The sequence below is a fragment of the Podarcis gaigeae genome, assembly GCF_964106915.1.
Source record: "Podarcis gaigeae genome assembly, chromosome: 14".
In the NCBI taxonomy this organism is placed as follows: Eukaryota; Metazoa; Chordata; class Lepidosauria; order Squamata; family Lacertidae; genus Podarcis; species Podarcis gaigeae.
In genome coordinates, this window is record NC_139690.1 from 27,791,327 (window position 1) to 27,813,547 (window position 22,221).

The 22,221-nt window shown below is 46.0% G+C and overlaps 1 protein-coding gene across 3 annotated transcripts in view; it reads left to right on the plus strand.

Annotated features, from left to right (window-relative positions):
• Positions 1-21,973, plus strand: part of SPG11 (SPG11 vesicle trafficking associated, spatacsin) — a 32,470-nt gene extending 10,497 nt beyond the window's left edge. For all 3 annotated transcript variants that reach the window (XM_083713033.1, XM_083713034.1, XM_083713035.1), the window contains 28 exons: positions 361-488; positions 841-1,013; positions 1,797-1,995; positions 2,426-2,629; positions 3,262-3,368; positions 4,290-4,435; positions 4,657-4,809; positions 6,630-6,696; positions 8,920-9,085; positions 9,393-9,598; positions 9,964-10,072; positions 11,039-11,198; positions 11,593-11,865; positions 12,045-12,245; positions 12,676-12,783; positions 13,105-13,267; positions 14,045-14,259; positions 14,799-15,570; positions 16,323-16,465; positions 16,633-16,834; positions 17,006-17,143; positions 17,836-17,969; positions 18,424-18,531; positions 19,250-19,418; positions 20,142-20,230; positions 20,455-20,610; positions 20,725-20,876; positions 21,322-21,973. In XM_083713033.1, coding sequence (XP_083569159.1) covers positions 361-488; positions 841-1,013; positions 1,797-1,995; positions 2,426-2,629; positions 3,262-3,368; positions 4,290-4,435; positions 4,657-4,809; positions 6,630-6,696; positions 8,920-9,085; positions 9,393-9,598; positions 9,964-10,072; positions 11,039-11,198; positions 11,593-11,865; positions 12,045-12,245; positions 12,676-12,783; positions 13,105-13,267; positions 14,045-14,259; positions 14,799-15,570; positions 16,323-16,465; positions 16,633-16,834; positions 17,006-17,143; positions 17,836-17,969; positions 18,424-18,531; positions 19,250-19,418; positions 20,142-20,230; positions 20,455-20,610; positions 20,725-20,876; positions 21,322-21,502 — 5,022 coding nt within the window. In that variant the 3' untranslated portion in view covers positions 21,503-21,973. The remainder of the gene's footprint in view (positions 1-360; positions 489-840; positions 1,014-1,796; positions 1,996-2,425; positions 2,630-3,261; positions 3,369-4,289; positions 4,436-4,656; positions 4,810-6,629; positions 6,697-8,919; positions 9,086-9,392; positions 9,599-9,963; positions 10,073-11,038; positions 11,199-11,592; positions 11,866-12,044; positions 12,246-12,675; positions 12,784-13,104; positions 13,268-14,044; positions 14,260-14,798; positions 15,571-16,322; positions 16,466-16,632; positions 16,835-17,005; positions 17,144-17,835; positions 17,970-18,423; positions 18,532-19,249; positions 19,419-20,141; positions 20,231-20,454; positions 20,611-20,724; positions 20,877-21,321) is intronic.
• The last annotated feature ends 248 nt before the right edge of the window (positions 21,974-22,221 follow it).

Here is a 22,221-nt window from a genome sequence, read left to right on the forward strand (position 1 = left end):
GGGAAAACCTTTGCATGGGTTGTGGTCCTTTAATTTCATATGTCTCACCTGCATGTGCAGGGTACATTCCTGGGTGACTTCTGCCCCCACCTCACAAATTGTGTTAGTTTTCACCCAAGTCCCGGTGATGACTTCACTTTCCTGTTGTCTCTTTGGCATTAGTAGCTGATGTGGAAATCTTGTTGCGGTGACATCAGTGCCATCAGGGATCCACACCACATTGTTTTGTTCTAGACCACTTCCAGTTCCTGCTTATATTTTTGATTTGACAACAAACCCATTAAGGAGTTGCTTTTCCGGTGCCTTTGATGTTAGGGTGCAAACTGCATTGCTAATTAATGTTTTGGTCTGACTCTCAAGGTGAACATACTGAAAGAGGAAAACTACTTTTCTGAAGCTGAGAAGGAAATGATAGACTTTGTGCATAAGGTGGAAAATGTCTATGCAAAAACTTTCCAAGAGAAGGAAAAGACTACAGCCCAGCCCAGGTAATAGATTTTCAGCCTCAATTTTTAAAAACATCTTTATCAACAGTGATGTGATGAGAATTGTGTGAGGTTTTGAATTTCTACCCATGCAGCAAAAAAAACGTGAGTCCTTGTTTGCTCCTGCTTTCTCCAGCTGCAAGCTTTCTTTCCGTGGAAGGTGTGAGATGATCTTCCTTCTTACTCAACTGGTTGTTAGCAGTTCCAGCTTAACTGTGCTGTAGGCTGCAAACTTTTACTGTTCATTGGAAATGGTTGTATTGGGAACAAGGTGGCTAGCTTGAAAATCTGAACTCATCAGGAAGAGTAGATAAATGACATGGACCTCATAGAGATGTTTTGTTCTCATTTTCAGTTCCTGGAGAAAAGAACAAGATCTGTCTATCCACATTCCTGTTCTGGATTCATTCCTGCAATGCAATGAAGACGGAGTTAATATTGCAGAGTACAGTATTATGTTAAACTGGGCTCAGTGGTGGGATCAGGTTATCCGAGAGACGATTCTTCTTCCTATGCAATCTCCCGAAGGCAAGTACTCTGCCATAAATTTGTTGTGGTCAGGGAGCTTTGTGTCTTAAGGCTGTACTTTTGGACTAACAATAGGCAATAAATGTTTTAAAGCAAGTGTGGGGATATCTGACCCCCAAGTCAGATGCAACCCTCAGAGGCTTCCCGTCTGGCCCCTGAAGCTTCACTTGCTCCCCACCCTCAATTTCTGTAGTAGCTGCAAAGGGAAGGGAAAAAACAGGAAATGGCAGCCACTAGGGACTTGTTTTCGATTGGGACTCCACCCAGCATGTGAGGAGCTTTTAACCCCCTGTTACCTTCTGCAGCCCACATCTGGTGTGCGCCCTCTCCCTTGCCTACAGTTTGCATTGATAATAAGGGATCTGTTGAAAGGAATGAATCGGGAGTATCCTCGATTTGGGCCAGAGTGGGGAGCAAAGGGTCATGTATTCAGTAATCAGGGCATAACTGCCAAGAAGACCTTTTACCTTGTCCTAACTCTGCCTCGGCCACAGACAGGATATGGACAGGAGCCTCTCTGATAGTGAGGGCAGACTGATGTTGGTGAAGCAGCCCCTTGGGTATCCTGCACCCAGATTGCTAAGGGTTTTAAGGATAAGTTCTAATTCTTTGCATTACACCAGGAAACAGATTGGCTCATACACATTTACTCTTCCTAAGCTTACAGTGGTTTATTTTACAGTGACACTGGGGACTAACCCTGTGACCCTATACACAGTGTGCACCTGCAGGCATGCACATAGTTTATTGTACTGACTACCTTTTTTAAAAAACCACACACAGAACGCAAATCATGTGATCCAGAGGTTCTTTGGATGCACCTGTCATCTTGGCATGACTACTCCAGTATGAGCTCATGGATTGCAGCATCTCAGCAACAGGAGAGTAACACAAACTGGCCACGGCTGACAACAGAGACCATTGAGCGCAGAACAATGTGTAGCCATTACATGCAAAATGAAATGTTGGACAATTTAGCCAGGTATGTGCCTTAAGTCTTGGTTGGGGGAACCTCTGGCCACGGGTCTCATTCAGTCCACCAGGCCATTTCCAGCAAACTGTTGGCCCTTTTGCCAATTGTATGACATCATTTGACATCAGTCATTTTGATCCGCCCTGCAACTTTCTGTAGTTTCCTGGGTTAGACTTATAATTGCCCATAATTTTACATAATCTATGTTGTGAAATTGGCCTTCGCCACTTTCATCTCTTACCCACCCACCATTGGAATGTGGCCCCTGAAGACTAGCCAGGTTTTGAATCTGGCCTTTAGGCTGAAAGGGGTTCCCCAGTCTAGCTCTAAATTGATGATCAACTTCTGTCAAGCTTTCCTAATATCGTTTATTGGTGGAAGTCTCCTTAACAACTTTGGCTGCTTTGCATTAAAAAGATCCTTTTGTTTTTCTTGGTAGCAATGGAATATTTGTGCCAGTGGAACTAGAAGACTTTGAATGCCTTCTCCAGAGATTGACTCTTGTTGGAGGAGTGATGCAGAATCCTCATCCTGTTCCAGAATATATGTCCACCAGTGGCTTAGATTTCCATGCCTGCTTTATCCTGTACTGTTTAGAACATGGGCTGGACCATCTTCTCTACACCTATCTCGACTACTATAGGTAGGAATACATGACCTGAAGTGGTTTCTTATACACACATTTGTAGATGATAAGAATAGCTGCAACCCAGTGAAGCAAGAGAGTAGCCCTAATACATGCCTGTCTTTCAGCTTGCCTGCTGAAGTCGAAACTACTTTCAGGGATTTAAAAACCAATACCATCAGTAGCATTTTCTCTAGAGCAGGCTTCCACAATCTGATGCCCTCCAGAGGCTTTGTCTACCTGTGGTGGGAGTTGTAGTTCAGGTTGGTGAAGCCTTGTGTAGACTATACATCCTCTTTCCACCACCACCTCCAAAATGTTTTCTGAACAAAGGCAGCAGAACTTCTCCCCATGCCCCCAGCCTTCCTCCAATGGAGCTTTGTTCTGGACTCTGCATCTGGAGCATCATCTAATTTCGTAACCTAAAGGAGCAGAGATGAGAGAGTGCTTGCCCAGTGGGGTCTGTGTGGCCAATACACCCCTAGCTAACTAAGACATCAGTCTCTTTTACTCCTGCCAGAGCAGATGGTCTTCTCAAAATCCATGTGGCTGCTTACCCAGCCTTCTACTGGCCCATATTTTAGAAGGGGGAAATAACTTGTTTTGTTTTTTTATTCTATGAAATTGATATTTTGTCCTTAATTTTGCAGTTTATTTCCTTCAAATTGCCCTCTTTTGGATGACAAAGCACTTCACGGAGCTCATCCGTGGTTTGAGTTTTTAGTGCGGTGTCGAGCCATCGCCAGCAATTCTGGAGGTAGGAACCTTCCTCTGTGATTCTCTTCTGGGCCAATGTTCTTTGTGCAATTCTGATTAAAAACAAACATTGTGAGCCATTGACCATCCCAAGTGATGATGGATTCTCCCTTAATGATCAGCTTGGAACTCACCTGGGCTTGACCTTTTCTGTGGATGCTTAGGTGGTTGCTGTGGGGACGAGCACCTTTTATACCAGCATTGTCTGGTCTGTGGGCTTTCTGGCATCCTATTCTGAGAAATGGGGACCCAGCCACTGTCAATAACAGTCTGCTAACCTCAAAGATTAGGTTTCTGCAATGTGCTTTATGTGGGGCTGCCTTTAAAAAATGTTTGGATGCAACAGCTGGTCCAGAACGTACTGGGCTTTCGACATAGGGATAAAAACTTTTTTGTTCTTAACCGACTCCTGTTTGATTTCTGGACCCAACTCAAAGGGGTGGTAAGTCCTGCTCCAGGTTCCCCTACCTATAGCATTGTGGTGGGGGAACTAGTTATAGCAGTGCCCCATCTATGGAACGTTCCCCACAGGGAGCTTTCAGAGAGAGGGTTGTATATGCCATGGGTTGGATTTTTATTTTTATTTAAATTGGAGATAACATTCTGGCTGACATTAGAAAAGTTAACTGTTGATCAACTATTATTGTTGCCATGTGCTTGGCCTTTTTAAGTTTTGCTGTGTTTTAACTGGTTTTAATACTGTATTTTAAAATTGTTGTAATGTGTAATGGTGAAGGGCAGGTAAGAAATCAAATAATAATAATAGTAGTAGTAGTAATAATAATAATAATAATAATAATAGTAATAATGTGTGAATTTCTTCTCTTTGCCACTCGCCTTTTGAGCATGTTCTTGGGCAGAAAGACAGGGTATAATAATGGAAAACAAGGCAACAGTTTTTTTCTTTCTTTCCTCCCTCCAGATGCAAATAAGATTTTCCAAGCTAGCCTGGCAAACGCCCAGATCTTGATTCCCAGCAACCAGGCCAGTGTGAGCACAATGCTGTTGGAAGGCCGAACGCTCCTTGCTCTTGCCACCACAATGTACACCCCTGGAGGTATTGACCAGGTATGCTGTAGAATATTGGCAGGCTGTTGATGGCCTTTTCCTTTCAAAGTGACAGAAAATGTCAAAAAGATCTTAAATGCCAGCAGCCTCAGAAAATTTGGGTAGTGTTCTTTCTCTGAAGGTGCAGATAAAGCCTTGTGCCAGGTGCTGTGGCTCGTGCCAATGAACTTTTGGTTCCCATTTCCTTGCAAGTGTATTCAGGTTCTTCTTCTTCGTTGTAGGTCCTTCAGAATGGAGATGGAGGAGAGAAAGTAGATGCCCAGCTCTTCAGGATGGCCCTTGCTCCGTATCCCAAGCTGAGAGCAGCCCTCTTCCCCCAGTATACCAGTCATGGGACCTTGCCTTCCGACATTTCTCTCTACCACCTTGCCCAGGTATAAATATATACCTATCTGCCCTCAATACAAATAGAATCATCGAATTGTAGGGTTGGACGTGACCCCAAGGGTTATCTAGTCCAACCCCCTGCAATGCAGGAAACTCATCCAACCTCTGCTGAAAACCCTCCAAGGAAGGAGGTTTATCACTTTTCAGCCTTCTCTTCCAGGCTAAACGCACACAACTCCTTCAACTGTTCCTCATAAGACTTGGTTTGTAGACCCTTTATCTTGTTAGTGTCCCTCCTCTGCCCATGTTCCAGCTTGTCCATATCCTTCTTAAACTGTGGTGCCCAGGTGGGGTTTGAGCAAGGCAGAATAGAGTGGAACTATTGCTTCCCTTGATCTGTAATGCTATAGTCCAGTTACAGCAGCTGCCACTTTACCCAAACTTAACACCAGTGAGACTTGAAAGAGGGCTGTAATGGGAAAGTGGGACACAGGTTTGAGTTCCTCTCCTGCAAAATGCTGACGGTGACCTCTGCAGGGCATTGCCTCTTCCTTCTGGGTATTCTGCAAGCAGCATTAATTTGGGATTTGGATAGGGAGAGGCTGCAGCTTCCAGCTTCAGAGAGCAACTCCCCAACACACAGTCACAGGAGCAGGTAGGAAAAAAGACACATGACTGAGCCTGTGTGGATGTCCTGGGGGCTTAGCCTATGGCACACCTCCTTCCAACATACAGGGTCCAGGGCTCCCAGCAGTGTACACTAGAACATATATACATACATAATTATATTTGCATGTCGCCTTTCCAAAGTTAAAGCCATGCTCAAGGCAGCTTGTAACATTAAAAATGACACATAATTGCAAATAAAACAGCAAATAGTGCACAAGCAAATTAAACAGTTTCCACATAAATCATAATAAAACCTAAAATAAAGGCACAAAAGAATTAATAGAAACAAGAACTGCCCCCAACTACACCCCCCAACCTAAGAATCTGTTCAGCAGCCTCAGCTTTTGTAGCTGGAGTCAGTCCTCTCAGGCCAAGTGGAAAAAGCCTTGCAAGGCAGGGAGCAGTACTGCCGGGGATCTCTGTGTGTGGTGACATGGCTCCCATACCACCACCCCTTGGCCACTTCTCCCCATCTTAGCCACAGCTGCATAGCAATAGCCCTGACTTGCACAAGTGGAAGGGCACCTGCTTCTCCCACCATCACTTACCACAAGAGCATTTCATGGAGCTGCTGCATCTTGTTGGATGCTTAAGCAGGGGGTCAGCAAACATTTTCAGCAGAGGGCCGGTCCACTGTCTCTCAGACCTTGTGGGGGGCTGGACTATATATTGGAAATAAAAATAAAAATGAACGAATTCCTATGCCCCACAAATAACCCAGAGATGCATTTTAAATAAAAGCACACATTCTACTCATATAAAAAGACACTGATTCCCCGACCGTCTGCAGGCCGGATTTAGAAGGTGATTGGGCTCGATCTGGCCCCCGGGCCCTAGTTTGCCTACCAATGTTTAAGAGTGAAATGCCCTTTTGCTCGCCCTCTGTGGATAATTTTCTCCTCTCAGCTTGGTTTCACTTGACACGGATACTTTAAAATATTAAGTGGCTTAAATATGCTTTTGAATAAATAAAATCCTCTGGAGCTGCACTCTGCTCTGTGGAGTGTATGTATATAAGACTGGGTTTGAATTTGATGTGACTGTTTCATTCCAGGATATCTGGGTCAGTGTGTGGCTGCAGCTGTACTACATGTGTAAGATGCTGCACAAGATGTGTGCTCAGTCGAGCAGCTTGGGTTAACATGTTTTCTGCATTTTAAGCAGGCCTTGAAATTAATGTTGTGTTCTAATTTTTCAGGCGTTAGTTCCATTTGATCCCACAAAATTGTTTGGCTGGCAGTCAGCAAATACGCTTGTCATGCCTGGTAGGTAACTTTTGCCATATCTTGTTACTATTTAAAGTGAGTATAAAGTATACGTGTGTGGAATCTCCTAGTATTTCATTCTGTTAAATAGACATTTCTCTGGGAGCTGACAAGATGCTGAGAGGTTTGGCTTCCAGCAGAATCTTCTTTGCTCTCCCTGTTGCATCTGATCTTTCAAAAGGTGAAATAGAGCCCTAGAATTAGGCAAGCTTGTATTCTTGCCTCCTAGCTGTTTATCTTGAATCTAAATGATGTCCCAGACTCCCACTCTCCTAAAGTTGGTAACAAGAACATTGCCAGTTATTAAGACTTGATCTTAAGTGGTTTTTGGCCATGTTGTCTTGCTCCTGTAATTGTTTACAGATTACAGTACTATTTTTTAAAAAAAAGTTTATTCAGTGGATGTGGCTATTGGACAGCCAAATTCTTGAACAAATTCTTGAAAAAGAGTTCTCCTTCCCTTGGAGCTCCCTTTCATCAATCCACTTCTTGGATCTCACACACAAGCTTTACACTGTCCAGAAAGCCACTGCAAATCAGACAATGGTCCTGTGGTTCTTCTGTATCAGAGGAAGCCAGCCTGTTCCAGCAGCAATGAAATGTTTACCATTCCAAAGTCTCAGTCCAAATTCTTTACGGGTTTGCACTCTGAATCAGATGCAGCCACTACTTTGGAAACTGGCCCCACAGATTTTAGGGCATGGTTGGCGGCTTAAAAACTTTAGCTCTGTATCCACATTTACTAAAGTGTCTCTGGCTCCAAGTGACAGCTGTAATAGTATATGGATGAAAATGGACTCTTTTAGAATACCTGCAGCAGCGCTGGTCTGTGCCCCTCTTTCCTTTAAGCCAAGTTCAGTTGCACAACAAGTTTAATCAAATCAAATCCTGGAATATAATGTTTTCAAGAGCTCTTGGTTCATACAAATAAAATTTTCTCTGCACTTTTTAAAATTCTCGATGGAAAATGTATCCAATTTATCAATTATTTGTGTTTACAAGATGCCACTTGTGTTTCACTTCTCTCACCCTGGATGTTCTGCATTCCCAAGTTTTATTTAGAAGGTTTGTTGACAGTTTGGTGGTCTTGAGAGAGGGAAGGTCTAATGGAAGTGGAAATGTTGGGTCAAGTCCTACCTTCTTGCCATTTTTATTCTGGAATTTGAAACCAACTAGTTGTCCTCCTTCTGGTCACTACTGGATAGGTCAGTAAGTTTTTATACAAGTGGTTCGATGAGCAGATAAAACTCCTAGGGTTTCACTAGCAGAGAAGACCAGAAAGCAGCTGGTTAAAAGACACCATAATTTATTGTCCCAGGGATTGTCCTTGTGGGTTTTGTTTGTTTAATGGCTTGTGTTCTCTTCTATATAGTAATTGTGTTCATATCTGTGATGTATCTAGTTATGGATTCTAGAGTACAATAATAAATCAAGATACTTTATGCAAGTGGAACTTGCTTTTAGAAACCAGTGCGTTCTCCTTAGAAGTTGTTGGCAGTGGTGTGGCTGTTTCAGCTGCAGCTATTAGAAGGGCATATGGAGGCTGTGTGGGAAAATAGCCCCCACCCCAGTCTGCTTCCATTGGCAGCTGGACAGCCTGTAACTCTGTAGCTCTTCCAGTGTTGGGACCCTATGGAGGCTCTGGGGTTGTTTTTGCCAGCTTGGCCTTATTTGGCTGGTGTTGATGAGAGTTGTAGTCAAAAACATCTGGAGAACGCTAGTTTGGCAAGGCTTCCTCTTTCAAGTGTCGAAAGTGTCCATCCCCAAGGCTATAATGGCTGTTGCTGGTGTTTCAACTGTAATACCATGTGGTGCTCTGGCACTCAGGTCCTGTATTGGGGCTTCCTGTTGGGGCTTGTGTTTGGCCATTGTGAGAACAGGATGCTCTTTTAGACAGACCTTGGGTCTGATCCAATAGGCTCTTAAGTTTTTATGTAGATTGCCGAGATTGTCAGTTACCTCCTGCTGTAGACACTGAGCAGCAAAACCTCCTACCAGAAACTTTTCCTGTGCCAGCCCCATTGAAACCCACAACACTTATACATGAAAGGACAGAGCTGCCTTTTTATAGCTCTTTCAGTGGACTGATCCCAGAGAAGTGCCTGTGGCCAGGTGTGAGGCCAAGTTTCAAGGAGTCAACCAGAAGAATTGTGTCTGGCACTTGGGCCTGTGGAGCCTGCTATTTTTCTGTCTACTCACCACTGTGTTCTCCCTTCTCTTTAGATACTTGTAGTGACCTTCCTCACTTCTCAAGTGCCCCTTTTGTCAACAAATATGCTGTAGTTGAACGTCTGGATTTCTCCTACTTCTTGCGTCATGAACGCCCCTCATTTGCTTTTGGGACTTTTTTAGTCCAACAGCTAGCGAAGAGCAAAACTCCAAAGCAGCTGTGAGTATTTGAAAGCAGCAGAGATTTGGAAAGGAGCCTCTCATGTTCTCGACAGAACATTTTCTATGGAGAAATCTTTGTATTGCAATAAGGTATTGTGTTGTTTTAGATAGATGTAAGCTGCCTTGTAAGAAGAGGTATTAATTTATATAAAGTACTTTTCACGTTTGGACCCCAGGTCTTTTCTGACCTGCTTATAGTCCCCTTGGCTTTGATTTTGACTGTGTGCAGAGTTGGGTCCTTTCCTTGCAACCTCTCTGCTGTTCCAGATGCATGATGCTAACGGCTGCTGCCTTTTCTTCCCTAGGATCCAGCAAGCCGGCAATGATGCCTACTCCTTGGCCCTCTCCTTCTTTTATGTGCCGTCTGTGGCTTCCGCCTGCGCCTGCTTTTTGGAACTGCTGGGCCTTGATAGCCTCAAACTCCGGGTGGATGTTAAAGCTGCCAACGTGATCCTGAGCTTCATGTCTCAAAGAGAGGAGCCTCAGCATAACTCGATCAGGCAGTCCTTGGGTAGTGTTTCTTCTACATGTTTTCTATATTGGAGAAAAGAGTGTAATATTTGATGAGTGCACAAGAGCAGAAAGCCCCCTGCCCTTTTGTTCCTGAATGGCAAAGTCCACATCCACAGTGAAGTTAGAACTGTTATATTTATTTAATAAGTTTGTAGACTGTTTGATGTTTTAAAAATCCCAAGTGATTTACAAAGTAGACACCATAAAATCACAAGGTTAGAATACCAGCAAAACAAAAATACATAATGATGATAAAAGCACCAAAATGCTAAACCAAGGGTAGATAACCTATTGGGGGAAAATATAACTTTGAAGTATTCTGCAGCCACATGAAGCAGAATCCTTTGCCTTTTCTGTTTACAGTTGAAAAGCTGACTCAGTTGGCAGAGGGAGAAAAAACAGCAGCAGAAGAACTCCTTGTCTGCTTGGAGGAAGCCGTGTGGGATAAGATGGAGCACCAGGAGATAAGCAAGTGAGTCAGCCCTTTGAGCCCAGTGGTGGGAATTTGCTATACATTCTTTGTGGCCTTATATTACTTCTATGAAGACTTAAGGATTCAAATTTGGAAGGATTGATTTGATTTTTGAGTAGATTTGATTTGATTTATTATATTTCTATGCCACTTTTCATTCAAGTGAATCTCATAGCAGCTTACAAACAATAAATAACAATAACATAATAGAACATCACAAATACAGCTTAAGGTTGAAGTGTGATGTATAGAACAAAAACAAAAAAAGGAGGAAAACAAGTATAGCTTGCATGCTGTCTCCACCCCCTTTACTTTTTAGCCTGGAATCCCTGCTAGCTGCATATTAGCAAAGAAAGATTCCCCTTCCAAATGCTGTTTCTGTGTTTCAGTTTCCTGTATCTCCACATTCACTTGAGTCACAGGGGATGGAGAGGGGTAGTTAAGAACAGAGAAGAGTGTAAGAAGCAAAGGGCCCAATTAATCCAGTGCTGTTTCCAGATACCTCTGAGGCACGAGAGCAATGGCACTCTCCCACCCATAGCAGCTGCCATTCATAGGCATGCCCCCTATGACACTGGAGGTAGTAATGTCTCGCTGTCATAACCAGTAGCCTTTGATAGCTTTGTTCCCTGTGAATTCTGACCCCTTTCAAAGCAACCCAGATTCATGGCCATCACTACGTTTTATGTTAGCAAATTCTTGCAATGTCTTTCCTTTTGTTTGTCTCTACTCTTCCACCATTTATCTTGATTGGATGACCCAAGTCTGGTCTAGTATGATGTGTTCATTTTCTGCACACCATGCATCATCATCATCATCATCATCATCATCATAAATGTTCTATGCCTTCACTTGCCTTTTCTTTAGAGGGCTGTTGTGCTAGTCCTTTGAAGGTTTTGGTTGTTCTTGGCAAGTGTTTTTTATGGAGGTGGAAGCTTAAGTTACTTCCCCATCCCTTCCCCATAGGACATCCAGCGAGGCAAGGAAGCAGTGGTCTCTGGTGGCCCAGTTTTGCAGGCTCCACGGCCTCAAGCTGAGCATGTCATACCTGAAGGTGTGTGCGAGATCCAGCGAATGGCTGCAGTTCCTCATTGAAGCCCAGAGGTACAACTACCAACCCTCTGAGGTAAGGAGCCCTTCAGGCAAAAGTGATATGGCCATCTTTATTAATGTGGGGTTTAGTCTTTGCAGTGGCCCCTTTGAACAGACATTGCTCTTGAAATAGGGGGAGAGATCACTAATGTGGCTTCATTTGCCCTGGCAGCAGAAAGACAGGTACAAATCTATAAAGGCATTAATATAGTAGAGTTCTAATTTGTGTTTGGTATGTGTACCACTTTGCTGTGACTCATGAGCTCAAGACAATAAACTAGACTTCCAGGTGCTTTGTTCTGCAACTCCCATCAGTCCCTCGAGGACACCAAGTTGGTGAAGACTTCGATAAACCATTGTCTGCTTGCCTCTTTGCGCTGTTTGTTCACTTTATGTTGTTCACCTAGTTTGTTCTTTCCCTTCCCCAGGTTGTCCCCATCCTCCAGGAGTTTCCCCCTCCTCTGCAGGACCACTTGAGGCTGGCCTTGGAGAGTTTGCAGTCCTCAGTTACTCCATTGGAGGACAGTCAGGGTGGCAACTCCCACCGGCTGAGGCATGAGCAAAAGCCGGGCACCCACACCAGTGATCTTTTCCGCATTCTCCTTTGGTGTCAGGAGCAGCCGCGTCCCTGGCATTACCTTCTGGGTGAAGCTGTGAAACACCAGTCTCCCATTCTGAGCATCCTTGCTGCATGCTTCCAGGTAAGAATGCTCTGAGGATGACCCTGTGCTTCTGTTGTTCATTTATTTCTGTAGGCCGTATGTGTGATATTTTAGAAATATTTGCAAGTACATTCCTCAAGGTGGGTCACTTCCTCCTTGTATCTAACTTTCTTTACCTCTTTCCCACGCCTCTCTGGCCACATCCACCCGTTTGGAAGGACACCAGCATTATCCATTGCCTCTGTGTTTGGCTCATAACTTCCTTGGATAGCTCCACCACTGCCCAAGTGACAGACCACTTGGAAGGCTCAGCTGAAACCCATGAATGGGATCTTCAGGACTTGGCCACCCTCTGGCAGACACTTCTCCAGAGGCAGAAAATCCAAACTCTTCTTCGTGGCTTTCAGTTCTTTCTGAAGGTAACTCTTTAAATCCCTTGACCTGATATTACTTGGGCTGCCTCTGCTGGGTGCACCAGAAACCGCCCCAGCATGCAACTCCCATTTGTTTAACTTGTGCTTCTTCACATTTTCAAGAGTGCCTTTGAAAATAAATGTAACAAGGGTTCCTGTGTGTGTGTGTGTGTGTGTGTGTGTGTGTGTGTGATGTCTTCAAACTGAAAGCTTCAAGAGACATGGAAACTGCACATGGAGCAGCCTAAATGAACCCTCCGTTCCAAGTTAAGGAAGGGAAATGGTCCAATTTCTGCCCCCTGCTGTGGTTACACTTTCAGAGCCTCAGGAGCTAGATTGGGGGGGTGGGGGTGTTCAATGTCAGAGGTGTATTTTTAAATAAATAAATGGTGCAACACTTGTGAAGAATGTTGAACATTTGCATCAATCTATTCAGGACTCCCCTTTGCTGATGATCCTGGAGCTGTACGAGTTGTGCATGGACTACAGAAACTACAGCGAAGCGCAGAGCAGACTCCTTGCATTCCAAGCCAGTATTTCAAGAGTAAGCAGACCCTTCCCTTTGCTTGCTGAAGCTTTTGAACCAACTCTTTAATTACAGAGGTAGCTAGCATCTCTAGGCTAGAGCATGGTCTTCTCTTGAGTGTGTGAGGTTTAATTTTTCCGGTTTAAGGATTGTTTGAGCATGCGGGCACACACGTATGGCTGCCCACCCTTCTTCCTTGAATGCATCCTTCCCAGTTCCCTACCACACTACTGCTTTGCATTGTACAAGTTGGCTTACTTTGTCAGAGAGATGAAGGAGAGGGTGGGGGAGAGGCATGTTTGGGCACTTGGGATAACTTTCAAAATGACTTTTGCACAGCTGCAAGCCTTACCCGAAGGTCCACCTCTCCTCTTGCCTGTGCCCTGGCTGGTGTCGCAGGCTTCATTTCTTCTTGAGCTGATGCTCCAGCAGTGCAGGACTCAGTACGAGCTGGGAAAGGTCCTTCAGCTTTTTGCAGATACGGACACCGTTCTCCCTCACGGTACGGACAGTTTTCTTTGGTTCCCTGTCAGTAATTTGTTACCTGCACAGCCAAGACTTCCTCTTGAAATCTGCTTTCAGTGCCTGACGCCAGGCAGCCCTCGGGAGGTGGTAGTAAAGGAGCATCAGCTGCCGAGTTCATTCTGCTTTTAAGTGTAGTCAAATCATTGGTTTTCAGGGCATGGAAATAAGATGGGAATCCAGGAGGTTTGGAAGACCAGAAAAAGGGATGCGCATGTGCATGCCTCTCCTTGGCATGTTGGGAAACCCAGTCACTTCTCTCTTCGTCCATCATGTGCATCCTCAGTGCTGCATATAAAGGCAGGGACTGATCTGCATAAGAGATGGTTGTCTTCTGCTTCATTTTTATACCATCTTTCATCTAAAATGATCCCAGGTTGGCTTGTGAACTTTAAAGATAGAAGAAGTAAAACATGGGAATAAACTAGTGAATTAGAAGCAACAGCAGCACGTCAGCAATTTAAAAGCATTGGGGTGAACAAGAAGGTTTTTGGTCTGGTGTCTAAAATAAAATAAAAATACTGATACCAAGTGGGCCTCCCCTATTTAGGGCTCTGCAGCCAAAAAGACCTCCCTTCCTAGGCCTCCCTTCATTGCCCTCCACTTCACTTCTGCCAAAGTTGTTGCTCAGCAAAGGGCCACAGCATGGGCAGCTTGATGGGGATCCTCTTTGCCCCTTTCCAGAAAAGCCTGCGTCATTAAAGCACAGACTATCCAGTTAAGGACCTGTTTCTTTTTGGGCTGCTTTTGTGCTTAGGGCCTGATATGAAGAAGCTGAGTGCCCTCAGCTTCACCTTGAAGGACTCTCCTGTCTCCATTGATTGTGCCATTCTGAGCAGTTACACCCCAGAGAATTTCCAGAAGGAGTGCAGAAGAATTCTGGAGGAGCTGCAGGACCAAAGCTCTTTCCTAATAGCGCGGAAGGTGGCAGAGCTGGCAGAGCTGCCTGTAGACAACGTGGTGATCCAAGAGGTGCGCACCTTTTGACAACTCATGTTTTGGTTGATTATGTTCCATCTCCAACCAAGGCAGAATTAGAATGTGGCTTTCCCATCTATTGGACTCAGCCTCTAGTTTTGGTGGCTCAGTCCCAGATCCAGTGCTGCCTTTGGCTACATATGAGTAAGTAAGGGAACTTGGGGACCAAGAATGAGGTGCGTGTAGTTTCCTGCTGTGAGGCAGTGACAGGGGAATACATATTTCTCTGTCAAAGCCATCACCTTGGTCTATGTCTGGTAATAATCAGGCAACCAGCGCAGGTCCCTCAAAGCTGTTGGTACATGTTCTTGAGCCATCAGGCCCATCAGTATGCTAGCAGCTACATTTGTCATTATCTTCCATCTCCACACAGTTCTCAAGAGCAGTCCCATGTTGTGTAAACAGGAGTTGCAGCCAGGCTCTCCCTATCGACAAATGGCCATAGCTGGTGAATCAGTAGTTCAGCTTCCTTTCATTGGTTGTCATGGAAAGATGGGGCTGAGAATCACTTTGATCTTTTGTGTGTTTTGCAGGTCCTCCAGAATATTCATCTCTTGCAACAAATTGGCCACTGGTCTCAGAAGCGGACAAGGATCGAGTTCTGGGAAAAATGCCACGAAAACTATATGAGAAATGCCATCTCAACCCAAGCGGCCTCCAATTTCTTTTTATCTCAGGCAGACCTTCTGTCTGAGTCCTTGGATGAGGGGAGAACATCTGGCATCTCGGAGAGGCAACTTCTGCTGACCTTGGCTGGCCACTGGTTAGCCAAAAGCGATCCAGTTCCGCTTCAGGAGCTGGAAGGGATTGAGAAAGAAATCTGGCTTTGCCGCATCGCTCAGCAGACTTTGAACCAGGGCCCCGAGAAGGCCAAGCACAGATTCTCCCACCAGATTTCTATGAGCGGTGAAGTGTCCTTTGATTCCTTAGCCAAGGAGTTTTCCTTTTCCAAGCTGGCTGCCTTGAACGTGCCCAAGTACTTGCAGCTGGAGGGTTTGCCCTCACACAATGCATCCTTGCAAGCCACACTTTCTGCGGCTGATGTGGAATCACTGAGCTTTCTGGTTGGGCGCCTGCTGGACGAGGGGAGCATCCACGAGGCCAGCCGGGTTTGCCGGTACTTTAACTTTTACAGTCGAGATGTCTTGCTGGTCTTGCACTTCAGAGTGCTGGCATCTGGAGAAGTCCTTCGGAGCGAGTTTCACCCAGAGGTTCATGCCATCCTTGCAGCAAGAGACAGAGAGGAGGCGAAGGACAAGAATAATGGAGGGGGAGAGGACTCTTCAAAGAAAAAATCTCTGAGCAGTAAGTAGCAGGAGTATTTGGAGCTGCAAATTGGACAAAAGCATCTCTCCTCAGGAGTCCACAGAGGACCCTCCTGGGCCATTTCTTCCTTTCTTCCTTTCTCTGCCATTTTGTGGGTCTTGTCATTGCCTGTTCTTTAGAAATGTAGGTGTTTCTTGGATCTCAAACTTTGCCATTCGTAGCATCCAAAACTGCTGCAATGTTTTTCCTTCAAAAATTGGGAGGGGGAGATGATAATTTGCTTGAAAAAAACCTTTTAACGATGTAAGTGGGAGCAGGAGACGTGAGGAAGTCCAAACAAGTTATGAAATTTTGTTATGACATAAGTAATGTTGTTTATTATCTATGTATTTCTTTTATAAAAAAACACCTTAATAAATATTTATTTAAAAAAACAAAAATTGGGAGGGGGAAGAGAAGGGAGGGTGGCAGCTGATCAGTTGAGAACCACTGAGCATTTCCAGTGCTCCAGTTTGTCATAGAATCATGGCAGTGTTGAATTGAAGGGATCCAAAGGGTCATCTAAACCAATCCTCTTCAATATAGGAATCACAGCTAAAGAATCCCTGTGTTTAAAAATCTCCAGCCTCCAGAGCTCAGAAGAGCAAGAAATGTGCCCTTATCCCACCCAGTGTTGGTTTTCTCCTCCCAGTTTTGCCCTGTCCATCTCCAGCCTTGTCTTCTCTCCCCGCCCAAGCATCCTGCTCAGCCTGCTCGTTCCTTGCTATCCAGAGTCTCTGTTTCCTTTTCAGCCTCGAGCCTTGAGTCCTGGTCCTTTGTGGGAGGTCCAGGCCCAGAGAGCGAGGTGGTGGGCAGCCTGCAGGCCCTGCTGGCGGAATGTGTCCACGGGCGGAACTACTGCCGGCAGGTCCTCTGCCTTTTTGAGCTGTCTAAGGTGTGTGCTGGTTGGGAACTGAGGAGGGGCAACCATTGTGCTACAGTGATGGGAGCTGCGGGATCTCTCCAGTGAGGGCCTTGCCTGCCAGCATGGCACTGAGGGGCCCTTTGAGGATGAGACTCCTCAGGATCCAAGACGTAAGACTTCCCCATGGTCTTTTGCAGGAACTGGGCTGTCCCTTCAGTGAGATCTTTGCCCACGATTCCGAGAAGCTGCTTCGGGTGATCCTGTCTTCTCAGCAGCCAGACAGGTGCAAAAAAGCCCAGGCCTTTGTCACCACACAGGGAATGGAGCTGGAAACCGTGGCGGAGATTGTGGCTGAGGAAGTAACCCGAGAGCTGCTGGCCCCTTTGCAAGAGAAAGGCGGTGAGTCCTGCTTTGTTGTTATTGACCAAGGAGAATAATGCTATAACTTGTGGGGAAGCGGAAAGACTCCTAGGATCGGGTTTGGGCAGGAGTGGAGGCGGTGCTGTTTCTTCCCCTTCCCCCTGTCAGCTGGAAAATATCCTGTCACCAATATGTCATTTGTATATACAGAACAAAAGCAAATTCTGAACCCAGCAGAGGAGAGCCAGGCATTCCTGCAGCTGGCTAAACTGTGCCAGGACCACACGTTGGTTGGCATGAAGCTATTGGACAAGATCTCATCTGTGCCGCATGGGGAACTTGCATGCAGTAAGTCAATGATGGGCAGGTGGAGGATCCGTTTTGGCCAGGGATCAAACATCCAGTAACAGCACACTAGCATGCTGCATGGCTAAAGCTGTGATCCAAAGCCTGCTTACTTGAATGCAGAGCTTATTCAGGTTCTTGGGACTATGCTTCTACATAAATATAGGTGGGGTTAGGCCTCAGGAGGAGGGTTCTCATGCCCTTTTTTCTGTTTGCTGTCTTTGTGTGGTTTCCATCTGGAAAATGCAACCACCCCACCCCACCCCCGATCATCTTCATTGATGCCAGGAAGCTGGAGCTGTGGTTGTGAAGGGTTTGACCCACATGCTGCCATTCTCCATCTGTCTTAGCAGTAGTACAGGTTTTTGCTGGAGCCTTTCATAAAAGAGCATTTAGCAATTCTGGGGGGAAAGGGAGTGGCCTCTGACTTCACCTAGCTGTCCTCAAGGTGGGGAACAGGGTTTGTTTATGAGCCGCTGAGGAGCTTTTGCCTCCAAGAGCTGCTGTCCCTGTCCAGTGTATGTGAAAGTGACAGTTGTTGTTCCACAGTTGAGGGACCAGATGCCACACAATCTTTGGCCAAGGGAGAAACTTAAATCGGGGCGGGGAGGGGGTCTCCCTTGTTGTATTGGAGAGCACCTGCAAAACTGCAAAAAATGTGCTTGCTTATGAAGTCCCCTTCCCTCCTTTTTCAGCTACAGAGCTGCTGATCTTGGCCCACAACTGCTTTAGCTTGACCTGTCACATGGAAGGGATCACGCGGGTTCTGCAAGCTGCCCGGCTGCTCACAGAGGAGCATTTGGCACCCAACGAAGAATATGGCCTTGTGGTATGTGACTGCTCTAAAGCTGCCCTATTTGTGGGAAATGTGAACTGGTTGCAGGGACACACAACAGGCCTTTGAAGGGTCCTGCTGATTCCAAGACATCCCCTTGCTTTGCTGAAAAAGGAAGGTAGTGGCAGGTCAAAGACTCCCACAGATGGTTCATGCTCGGCTGCCCTCTGCATTGATGTTAGCAAGTAGCTCCTCTTATAAGAAGCAGTATGTGCAGCCTTCATTGGGTTCGCCTGGCCTGGTAGGAAAGCTGCCTTTGCTTTCCCTTACCATCTATTGAAATGGCTGATCAGTAACCTTCTACAGACTTCTGTTGTGCCCCCTAAGGAGGGGTGGTGGCGGCTGCCATGACCTTCTGGCTTACCTCAGTGTGTATGATGACACAGAGTAAGGCCCTTCTGCCTGCCTTGCTGTTCAAGTCCTTATCTCTTCTTCCTCCCTACCAAAGGTTCGGCTTCTCACTGGCATTGGCAGATACAACGAGATGACATATATCTTTGACCTGCTGCATGAGAAGCATTACTTTGAGGTGCTCATGAGGAAAAAGCTGGATCCGGTAAGTGCAGGAGACGCAAATCTGCCTCATCCTTTCTCAAGAGTTCCAACCCTTCCATGAGAGGGACAATAGAGGAAATCCAAATGTAAATGTGTCGTTGAGTCTGAAGCCTTTATTTTCAGCAGGATATGGATGAGGCTTAGTCTGTCAGTCTCTCTCTCGCTCTCTCTCTGCCTGCCTGCCTGCCTGCCATCATATGGATATCATCACCCTGAGTGATCCAAGGGAGGGAGGTTGAAGCCAGGATATGTGCTGGCTCTTTATTTTGAAGGGAACTTGACTGGCCTGGGAAAGGTGGCAGTTGTATGCAGCTCAAAGTATTTCTCTATCTGAAGGCTCATTCTCAATTCTCAAATCTGCTTCCCTCGCAGTGCCTTCAGTCTTCCCATTTGTTACCTTCTTGCCAAATCATCATTCCAGTCACAGCATCCCCACTCCAGAATGTCCCTACTATAGTAAAGCCATAAAGCTAAAACGCTCCTTCTTTCATAGTGGCTTTTTCTCACTCACTTGTTGAAATGCAGCCCTGAAATGCAGCCATTCCTTTCCTTAACACTTGTGGCTCCAACTCTGCTAATCCTTTCTAGATACACTTTTTTGAGGGGGTGCTGCTGCTGAAGGCTCTGCCTGAAAGCTCTAGCTTCCCCTGTTCTCAGCTGCAAGCTTTCTCAACTCCTCTTTGTCACATCCACTCCTTGCCTCCCTCCCACTTTGGCAGAGCGGGACCCTCAAGACAGCTCTGCTGGACTACATCAAGCGCTGTCGCCCGGGGGACAGCGAGAAGCACAACATGATTGCCCTCTGCTTCAGCATGTGCCGAGAGATTGGGGAGAACCACGAGGCAGCAGCCAACACCCAGCTGAAGCTCATTGAATCCCAGCCGTGGGGTAAGTTGCCAGACCAATGGGTAGATGGGCAGTCTCTGTATTCTCGGGGCTCATCTGACACTTAGGCAGTCTGATGGGGAGGAAGACAGTCTGTCTGAAGAGGAATGAACTCCTTTGCCAGCCTGGTGCTGTTCAGATAGTTTGGACTACAGTTCTCACCAGCTCCAGCTAAAGAGGAGCCAGTATACTCCAGACATGCAGAGAGCCTACCTGCCCAGGATAACAGGTGCTCAACACCCTGGTTCCTTATTCACCTTTTGTGAAGAAGGAGATGTGATGGAACCGTGAGAGAAGCTCCATAGTTTAAGGAAGCAACTGTATCATTCTAGACCCCAAAATTCTATAGGCCCTAAAACTGACTGTTCGTCCTAGCAGTATGAAATTTAGCACGGGGAATCTGTTCAGTAAGGTGTATGTTATGGCTAAATTTCAGAAAAATCAGGCAATGTCCAGTTGAGCCACAGCAAGTTTAAAACTTGGCATTAGGGAGGCCTATACCTGAAAGTACACATTGCCCTGAATCAGCCTAGGTTGATAGTGAAAGGCATAATCTGCTTGCTTTGTGCCTATCGTTTGAGTCCTCACTGAGATGCCTGGATTGGCTTTGGTAAATACATCTTTGGTTCACTTGCTACCTCTCTTCCCTCCCTCTGGATTTGGCATTTGGTTCTGTATCTGCTTCTTTCTCCCCATGAAGGCATTCAACACCTCTTTCCTTTTCAGAGGAGTGCCTGCAGGATGTGCCCAATCTGAAGAAGCTCCTGATGAAAGCCCTGACCCTCTACATAGATGCTGCAGAAAGCTATTCCAAGGCAAGATGGGACTGGGACTGAGTGAAGGTGGAAAGGCGTGAGGCAGGGCCTTGTTTGTGTTTGCTTCAGGGATTGATGTGTCCCATAGAGTTACAGAGGTGGCATCAGATGTGAGAAGAGGGCTGTGACCAGCGAGATGTTTGTTTGCAAGTGTGTGTGTGGAGGAGGGAAGGCAGTTGCAGCCACTTAGCTTCATCCGTGCGTCTTTGACTCCCTTCTCTTAGGACTTCTGTGTGCGACAGTCCTTGCGCTGCAACAGGCTGACAAAGCTCATCACCCTGCAACTCCACTTCCTGAACAGCAGCCACAGCACCAAGCTGATCAATCTGAGCAGGAAGAGCCTGTTGGAGTGTATCATGTCCCTGCCCAGGTTCTACCAGGTAAGGATGCCAGGCACCATCACAAGAGTATGTGGTGTCCTATTGATGGAAGGACAGAGTTCACATTCCTGGGAGGATGATGTCAGCTGGCATTTCTCTTCCGTCTCTCCCCAGGCTGCCATTGTGGCTGAGGCCTACGACTTCATCCCAGACTGGGCTGAGGTCCTGTATCAGCATGTGATCTTGAAGGGAGACTTCAGCTACCTGGAGGAGTACAAGCAGCGTGGCCTGCTCAAGACCAGCACCTTTGAGGAAATAGCCCGGAAGTGAGTCCAAGGGAACCATTTGCAGCCCACTACTCCCAGTGGGAGACAATCCCCAAATCAGGCTTTCTATAGAGTCGAGATCCTCACTCTTAATTCTTGGTTGAAGGTTACTGGTTGCAATCCTGCAAGTTGAAATACAAGCAAAGTGGAGAGCTTTTAAGCTCTCTGCTGTGCTTGAGAAGCAGGGCTCACTCCAGAAGGTTCACACAGGAGCGGTTCCAAGGTTTATATATAGGACCCTTGGAACCAACCCCCCACCCTGGTAAATTGCAGTCATACTGTATGTACTGAAAGAGTTCTCCCTCCACTGGGCACCTTTTTGTCCCAAGGGCAACACCTTTCTCCCCTGCTGCACTTAGGTGGCAGGTAGAAGTGGGATCCTGTCAGAGGGCAGAGTGGGAGGGACGAGGCTTATGTCTAACCCCTCTGTGACCTTCTGTTCCAGGTTCAAGCAGCACACAGGCAATGAGCCTGCTCTGAAAAACCTGAAGCGGCTGCTGACTTACTGCGATGACATCTATGTGTATTACAAGCTGGCTTATGACAACCAGTTCAGCGACGTAGTGAACACGCTTCTAAAAGATGCTCAGACAGGTTGTTGTCTGAAGGACCTGCTGGCCAACTAGATGGTGCTTGGGAGCAAGAAGAGCCACAGCCATCACTGGTGTTGTAGGAAACTCCGGTCAGTATAGGCAGGGGGTTGTCCAGAAGCGGATACATTTGTTTCAGTATCTGAAACGTGCAACAAAGCGGACAACAGCATTAATCAATGGTATGAAATGGTGAGGAATATTAACCACAGGGTTGGTTTCGAGTTAATTTGACAGTTGAAGTTAGAACTTTTTATTAGGAGAGAGCTTTTCTCTCTGGGAATCCTTGTGTTGAATATAGAGGTTACTTAAAAACTAAGCTGGCTCTTGAAGCTGCAGCTGAGTTTCTGGGTTACAAAATGATGAGGGCAGGCTTTCTCTTCGGTAACCTCTCCCCCCTGCATATTGCTGGATGATATGAATATCTGGAGAACCATTTGCTGTCTAAAAATATTTTTTTGTGCAGATTTAATATTGAACATATGGTATAAACTTTGCCATACCTGCTTTTCCCTGGTCATGTATAATTTAATCTTCTCAAAGTATTTCGGGTACAAGGTAGGTGGAGTGTCATAGAAACTTGGAGGCACTATCTGAGAGTGCTGAGCTCCTCTAACCCTTACGACTCCAGTGCATGAGCTGTTCTTGCTCATTTCTGCAAAGCTGTTCCTTAGCCAACACCAGTGCCCAGCTTTTACTGTCTTTCAGAATGAGCGTCAACAACAGTGGCACTGTGTGCTTTTGTCCGTAGGAAG